Source organism: Teleopsis dalmanni, chromosome 2 (genome assembly GCF_002237135.1).
Source record: "Teleopsis dalmanni isolate 2A chromosome 2, ASM223713v2, whole genome shotgun sequence".
NCBI lineage: Eukaryota > Metazoa > Arthropoda > Insecta > Diptera > Diopsidae > Teleopsis > Teleopsis dalmanni.
In genome coordinates, this window is record NC_051847.1 from 44,351,444 (window position 1) to 44,360,167 (window position 8,724).

At 29.7% G+C, this 8,724-nt stretch overlaps 1 protein-coding gene across 1 annotated transcript; it reads left to right on the forward strand.

Moving 5' to 3' along the window:
- Positions 1–6,751: 6,751 nt before the first annotated feature.
- On the forward strand, positions 6,752–8,237 carry LOC119685928. Its single transcript, XM_038100336.1, has 2 exons — positions 6,752–6,958; positions 7,029–8,237. Exons 1-2 carry the CDS (start codon positions 6,935–6,937, stop codon positions 8,028–8,030), a joined length of 1,026 nt encoding a protein of 341 aa, XP_037956264.1. The 5' UTR covers positions 6,752–6,934; the 3' UTR covers positions 8,031–8,237.
- Positions 8,238–8,724: the final 487 nt, after the last annotated feature.

Here is an 8,724-nt window from a genome sequence, read left to right on the forward strand (position 1 = left end):
CAACAGGTCTATGTGACGTATGAGGAACTTTTGGTCCAGTGAAGCTATTGTTTTTGTGGTATTGTGTTTATATGCTTTGTCTTAAACTAAAAAAGATCAGTTTAAATCAGTTTTGTTGTTGAAAAAAGTAGAAATTGCTGGTATTTGTCACCTAAAATTTGTTATAGATTTAATTATTAATTTTTGGTTTCCAACAGCAAAAAAAGCAGCTTAATTTTATATTATATATAGTTGAACTATATACAATTTATAATATTGTTTAATTAACGGAAAATTCCATTTAAAAAATTTACACTTTAGTGTGATTCAATTTAAAATAAACAATGTAGGCAAGATCATTTTTTTAATAATATTTTTTTCTTTTTTGATACATATCATAAACTAATATTTCATAACAATTTATTAAACTGTTGACTTAACAATAAAAACAATTAACGGGTCTTGAAGAGACAACTTATTGACTAAATGCCAATAAATAATATAAAAGCAAAATTATTTATTATATTTATTTATTTTTTTTTGTGTTAATATGTAACAAATTTTTATGTACACAACTTTTTGCTAATTAAATAAATTTTAATTTTATTTAATTAAATTTGTGATTATTTGAAAACTCTGTACTGGCATTAAAGTAAACAATGCATTCGTAATGTTTTTAATTCATTTTAAAGTATCATAATCTCTACAACCTACAAAAAAAAAACAGATTTTGCAGAGTTTTTCAATAGAAAAGGTACTTTCGCAGTAGTCTCGACTTGTTACGACATCCAGAAAATTGTTTGGTTGCAGTTACAGGTCTGCAGATATCCTTCCACTATCTATAATTAGCAATTTTTCGCCGTTTTACTATAACTTTCATACCAAGACATCATAAAATATAAAACAAAAAAAAAACTGAAAATTAACAAAACTCAAAGTTCAAAAATACAAGTCATGTATTGCTATGGATCAGTTGGCTGATGAACACTGACTCTGAGCTCCAAATTTGGCAGGGCAAGAATTCAAATCTTGATACTTGCAGTATAAAAAAATTATTTGCCAATAATTAAATATAAAAAATAATTTCAAAACAACTGATGATGGGTATTTCACAATATTTCAGTTAATTAAAAATAATTCAAATTTTTGTTGTTGCAATTCAGTACTATTCGAAACATCTCTATTAAATACAACAGTTTTAATTGAATGATATAGTCACTGCCGTCAAAACTGACGTTAAAATCATAATTGAATAAGAAGAAAAAACTTGATCCTTCTCGTTGAATTTAGATAATTTAATAGATCAGCTTAAAAATCAAACATTTACCACCGTTCACATTGTAATTTCATTGTTTTATCACAATTTGAAATTTCTCTAGGAATGGATAATATTTAAATAATATTGACCTGTTTTAGAATATGAGGTGAAAGCATCCCTAATAGCCGGTTCCTTATTTGGATGATATTGTAGTCTCAATCATAGTTTTAATAACCTATTGCAGAGTGTTTAGCTTTTTGGATGAAAATGTCCGCATCTTTGCTGTCTATCTACAATTGTGGTTATAATGATCCCCAGCAGCGTGCTTACTTTCAATCACGCATTGCAATATAAGAATAACTATTTCTTTTTTTTCCTTATCTATATACTATTTTGGATTAGATACATTTATTATTTGAATAATAAATTTTCTAATGTCTCTGATATCTTTTATTTTTTAATGATTTCCTTAGTCTAAACCTGTGATCTAAACTTTCTCACTCCTCAAATCATGATCTGGTTGTTAGAAAATATTTTTTGACTGTACATTTTTAAATTTCTATTGTTGTTTAGAAAAGATTAATCTAAATTTTTTTTGTTGGATTATAGTTTAATATACTTTATTTTATAATGAATTAAGTTTTATAATAATAGTGAACAATTATACGAGCAGCGAGTGTATAGTTCTTGAAAAAAAAAACTATACCAATAGAGATTTCAAATTCGATAATAAAGCATAAGGCTAGCTCAGTGGTCTAACACAGGGCTGTCCGAAAGCACGGCCCGTGGCTAATGTCTGTGCGGGCAATTTTTTTTCTTAGTGTACTGATAAAATTACATTATTTTATTTTTATGGTATACCTAATTTTAACATTATAATCGTATTTTTATTGTCACTGTATTTACTATGTACGTAATTTGATTGGCCCACGATCGCATCTGGTCTAGACAGCCCTGTTTGATATGCTAGTATCAATTTGTGGTTTAGATTTGATAGTGTGCAGTTTTAACAAATAACACTTGCAGTACAAACAGTTTAAACCAATATATATTTCCATAGTCATTAATGACGTATATTTAACAATATTTGAAAAAATGATTCACTTAATAATATTATATTACGAGTACTTGACTATTACCGACTTTCCATATAGATTGCTTGTTATGTGACATTTAAAAAATTTGAATCTAATTTATATAATTACAAAGCATATATTATTATTAATATATTAATAATCATTTACATTAATAAATATAGATGAAATTATTGTACTAAAGCAGAAAATAAAAAATTTTGTGGCTGCTGAATCCAAGAGACTTAAAGATAGATCCAAAATAAAAGCAGCAAAAACTTGATCAGATCAAGTTCTCTAATCAGTGATAATGACGGTTATGTATTTTTGCATGTATGTATAGTAAAAATAATATTTCCGTGAAGTTTGCTTCATCAAACTCTTCCCTACATATATAACAGATTTATTCAAATAAATAATTATTAATTGATAATTATTACCAAGAGGCTGTTGCAGTGTCAGTAATAAATAAAACTTGTCAAATGTGACAAATTTGTTTATTTACGATTTGCAATTTGCTATTGAATTTTTTAATAAAAAAAAAGAAAAATAAATAAATAAAATACTATAAACAATATTTTAGTCAAATCATTGTTTCACCTTCTAACACAATTATTTTTAATTATTTTTCAAAACAATTAGTCCATCCATATTGATTATTCAATATTTGTAATATTACACCATCTTTGATTTATAATCTAATCTATTAGTATATAAAAAATATAAGCGTATTTTTTCTAATTGTATTATATATGGTATACTTATATATCAAACAATGGAAATGTTACGCAAAATGTTAACTTTAATATGCCAAACGATTGTAGTGCATCAAAAAATATTTTTATATACCGCAACACTTGATGGATTTTAGTAGTTGGAACAATACTGCAACTCCAAAAAGATTGTGATAAAATATTAGTTTTATCAACAGAAGATACTGCTTGATATCAGCTGTTCTATTTTCAGTAAATCCATTGAATTTAAGTGCTTTAAATCGCTATTGCTAATCATGCTAAAGACATTCAATTGCATCTACACATTAATCCAAATTGATTCATCCTAAATTATTGTTACTAAAACATGAACATCAGTTTTCATGCTACAATTACTTCATGAAAAACGTTACAAACACCTTTACACAACTTCTTGAATCCACATCCTTCTTTCGCCATCATGTGTCCTGAAAAGGTTACAAGATCAAGATATCTCCTGCATTCGTAATACCTGTACCTAACCTTCAGGTAACATGAGTTCCTTCATGTTATCTCCTGGACTCTTTATCTAGATTTATCTCTTTGTTGGGTGGAATTGAAGACTTCGTTCCAATCTGTTAAAGCTGATCGACCTTTTTGTGTAAGCAGTGAGTTCTTGGGGCGTCGCATCTGATTTCTTTTCATTTCTTCTGAAGCTTCCTTAGATTTATCTTCAAAGAACTGTATCATTTTTGATACACGACCCGATGAGGGTTTACATATTTCTGCCTTCTTCAGGAGTAATTGTTCTTGCAAAAGTCTTTGTTCTTTGACTTTTGTTTGCATATCTTTAACATTCGACGAAAAATTTTGATGGAGAAGACCAGATGATAAATGCTTCGTAAGATTCAATAGTTTATTATGCATGTTTAAAATTTGATACACTACCAAAAATTGAATTTTGAATTTTGAACACAGAAATTTTGTTACAATATTTACAATAAAATTTTTTATTCTGATATATATGTAAATAAGTTTTATACGTAATTTTTTCAAAAATATGTTTGCTGAGTTTATAACTTTTTATAACAAAAATTGAAACGAATTAAGTAAGTTTTTTTTTCTTTTTGACAAAATATTTTTTTTTTCCTCAGTCTGAAGCATGACGAACATGTGGTTTATATCTTTGACTGGGATGTCGTTTAGGGAATCGTGAAAAATGTTTAGGAATGCCTCCACATTTTAATTTGTGAACGCCGTCAAATACAATTTTTCGGAAACGAAAAAGTCACTCGGTGCCAAGAAAAACCAATAAAGGAGCCGTTGACTTTACCGACGCAATAACCCTTTATATATGAATTTCAAGCAAATATCTATTTAAAATTTTTTGGATTTTCATATTTTGGAATATTCATAAAATTCATAAAATTGCAAAATGTCTAAATAGGTGGTCAAAATGTCGCAAATTAATATTTTTGAAAAGTTTTATTTCAATTTAATTAATTTTTTTTATTTTTTTATTGGTTTCTTATGAATTATGGCACACTTTGCAGTTTTCATACGCTCATCACAGATTTCGATTGACTAATATTTAATTTATTATTTATATCTTTACAAGCGGTTTTAATGTATTTTGTGAGATGCATTAATGGAAAACCACAATAGAATAAATAATCATCACCATAAGCCTAGTCTATTAATGGGAACTTGCCAGTAAGAGTTTAATCGAATTTGATAGAAGATTTTTTCTATTCCAATCTCATTTTTTTACTGACAACACAAACTTACTGCCATGATACACTCAACAATCCCGCTTCTATTCATCCAAATGTACGATTTTGAGAGTTTATCAGTGAAAATAAAAATTCCTGTTTTAGGGATGTATATATTTGACGACAGAAAACCACTCGATGAATTCATATTTAAAAAAAAGACCATTTTTATTTTTAAGGACATATTTATCCATTCTGTAAAATATATATTCTTATGAAAATATATAGAAATATATATTGTAGATAAAAGATTAAGCAATCCTCAACTGAAACAAATTCATAATGTTGTAGTTTAAATACATATATATTTAATATAATCATATTTACCGCTAAATGCCGATCCGTTCTCTTTTATTCTTATAGAATACCTTCTTATATAATCTTCTCTACTCTCTATATCTTCTTATAGACGAGTTCAACAGGACTCTGACGCGGAACTCAACCACCAAACCTGGTTTACTACTAGGAGCTCAAGGAACTCAACCACCAAACAGAAACCTGAACTGAACTTATTAATATTATTAAGTTGAAGGATTCTTCACTACGATCTAAGTCGATCTAAGTTTTTTTCGATAAATTGTATTGAATAGAGAAAAGAGTTATATTTCTTCATTCGATATGAAATGCTTCCATAAGTATTTCTTTTGCTTGTACATCAGTACCGGGAAAACTTCCACCATATGTTTTTAGTCTCCTTCAGTCCTTAAAAAAACTGGAAGTTCCATTAAAGTATGTGTCCACTTTTAGCCATACTTTAACTTATAGTGTGCTATCAATTTTTAGGTGGTTTTCATTTAGTTGAATGGAATCCTTAATTAGTGTTTGCTTGGAAGTGATTTCGAATATTATAATCCTGGTGGATTATCCCCACTAAATTGATACATTCTTTTTAATTGAACTTGAACGTAAACAGGAATAAAAAGTATGTGGTTCAATGTGTTGGAATTTCACCATTCACATTTATTTAATTAGTTCACTGTAGTTCCAGGATAGTCTTAAAGTCTATTCCACTCAAATTAAGACATAGGGAGTGAATTTCAGGATGTTTATGTGATTAACGCTCAAACTATTATATAAGAAAACTCTTAAAAACAATTGCGGTTTTTTTTAAGCGCTTTCATAATAATCTTTTACTCCATCTTGTTAATAAGTATATATACACAATATATATGTATGCAATCTTTTGAATCACCCATCGGATTTACTGGATTTGACTTAGTCCAACTTCTGGTTATACTTTAAACTAAAATTAACAAAGAAAGAAGATAGTTTCGATATCATCCCGGTTATCTAAAAACCTTCTACGATATACTAATGTCAATTCAGGCTGATAAATATGAAAAGTATTTTTAAAATTTGATGATGGTTTCCAGCACTGTGTTTATAAAGAAACACTCCAAACTAGAGTGACGACGTTGTACCCAAAGCCCATTTGAATGCAAATAATCTCCAGTTATGATAAGGAAGCAGCCTATTTTGTATTAATAAAATAAAAAATCCAAATTATAAAAAAATGTTTGTAAACAAATGCCATGGGATCTCTGAAAGACAATATAAATTGCTTAGTAATAAGATATAAAAGAAGGCATTGTGTGTACCTTCATCAAGGAGTGCTTATTTATTTTATTATATACTCTATATATTCATATAGTGTAATTTATATATATCCATTATATATCCATATAATTGTAATTTTATGAATTCTGTAGTTCTTTTGTTTACGTTAAAGTGTGACCAATTCCGATATATAGTGACATTATAAATATTGTTAAAAAAATCACATTATCATTTGGAGAAAATAATCGAATTTCTCAGAAATGTCTGGGCTTACACGCAATAACACTCGTGTTTACGCGTTTATTATTGTTTTTACAAAAATTTGAACTACGTCTCCAAATAAATTACTTATTTTCTTATTAAGTTGTCTGCGCTTCCTTTGCGGTACAGCGAGCCTATTAGCAGCTTCAGTGAGCTTAATTAGCACAAAAATGAAGTAGCGAAATCGTTTCCAAGCTTTAAAGCTTCCCTAGACTATTTAAGTGCAAGCTTAGCTTGCGAGCGGCTTAATTGTATACTGTGAACGTTCAAATCGAAGTAAAATTTTGTAGCGGAAAGAACTGAATAGTCGAGCGGCCCAGCAATAAAACACTTTGCGGCACGATGCGATCGCCCTCATTTTTTGCTGTAAGTTTCTTTATATTAGTTTATTGATATGGAACTTGAATAAAATTAAATTCATTTTATTCATTTATAGGTAATCTGCTTTCTTGTAGTAATTAATTATACCTATGCAGCACCCATCGAATTATTTCCCGGTTTCTTAAGAAATATCAATATAAACACACCTGATAAAACCGATGATATTGTCAAACGACGTGTTTATGAAGAAAATCCCGATGCTGAATTAAAGCAAATTTCTTTACAATCTCTCATTGGTGATTTGGAAGATAGTTTATTCCAATCTGCTTTAAGTGTCAGCAGTTTTGCGGGTAGTGATGATGCCGCAGTCGAAGAGGTAACACCAAAAAGTGACGAGCACACCGTCAACAAACGCAGTACAGACGATAAACCAGTAGATGCTGATAAGCCAACTACTCCAATTCCACAAGATATCGCTGTTGCTAAATCTCTAGCATCAGACGAGATCATACCAATTTTACAACATACACAAAAAGTACCAGAGAAAGAGGGTGTACCAGCACATATAATAATTGATCGTATATCAATACAGCCACATCATGGCAGTTTGCCACTTATACCAGCTTTTCAAGTGCAACACACAAAAGTGAAGGCAGCCGCTATCACTGAAGATGGTTCGAAAGTTGAGAATGTGAAAGTAACGAAAATTAGTTTCAGTGATGCCAGCGCTTTAACATCCACAACGGAGAAGAGCGTCGAAATTAGTCAGAATGCTGAAACCACAAGCAAACCTGCAGTTACGGCAGATACAACCCCGAAAGTAATAGTTACTTCTACTGGTGGTATAACTGGTACTGTGACCACTCAACACGTGGAATCTACTGTTTTATTAGCTGTCAGCACAACGCCAACCCCAACGCCAGCAATTAATGGTGATGAAAAAATCGCAAGTTCTCCAGCAAGCGATATAAATACATCCACTTCAGTGGTGACGGCCATCTCTAGTTCAGCTCCAACTCAGGCGCCAATCAAGGAGCTTAAAGAAGCTGAAAAGGAACTAAAGGAAAAGGTTGCAGAAATTGAAGCTGAGCCAGTCATACTTTCATCAAGAGTTTAAGTGTTGCCTTCGATTTTTTATATTGTGTTTTTTTTATATTTATTCATCAATTTTATTTTAAGGCGCTAATTTTATTATACTCAATGCTGTCACTTTTGTATGTTTGTACTTGTGAAAAGATATGTGAATATCGAAATCATGTGATGCGATCAAACTTATTATATTATTAAAAAAAACTCGCTAACAAATTGAAAAAATAAATCTCACGCTACATTGAAAAAAAAATTATATTTATTTTTTTTTAACAAATTTTTTAACAGTAGCTCCGACATTAATTGACATACAAAGTGCAAAATAAACAATAAAAATTTCTAAGTTTCCAATGCTATTTTTGGTCAACTCCCGTCGCTGTGTACCGAGTTTGGAACTTAACCAGGCGTGAATTCTACTTCATGAGCTCAAATCGCACAATATTTTTTAACAATAAAATTGCGAATATCTGTTAATTTTAAAATTCATTTGAACTTGACCAAGTCAACACCACGAACACAGAGTTTAAATACGTTATCGATATTACTATTAACATAAACCTTCTATACTCGTCAATTATTCTGTTTAGGTACTTCATCGCGATTGTTACTGTAATAAATCCGGTACGCATCGTAATTTGCGTATAAACGCTACAAAGATAGGGAGTGCCCAGAGTTAGTACTTAAAATATATGCAAACATAATGATTGCTCTTCTCTAATATT

What these genes read in the sequence shown, in the direction of transcription:
- LOC119685928 (XM_038100336.1), top strand. Translation starts at nt 6,935, where the DNA reads ATGCGATCGCCCTCATTTTTTGCT. An exon ending in GATCGCCCTCATTTTTTGCT is followed by an intron (nt 6,959 to 7,028) that starts GTAAGTTTCTTT and finishes ATTCATTTATAG; the next exon opens with GTAATCTGCTTTCTTGTAGT.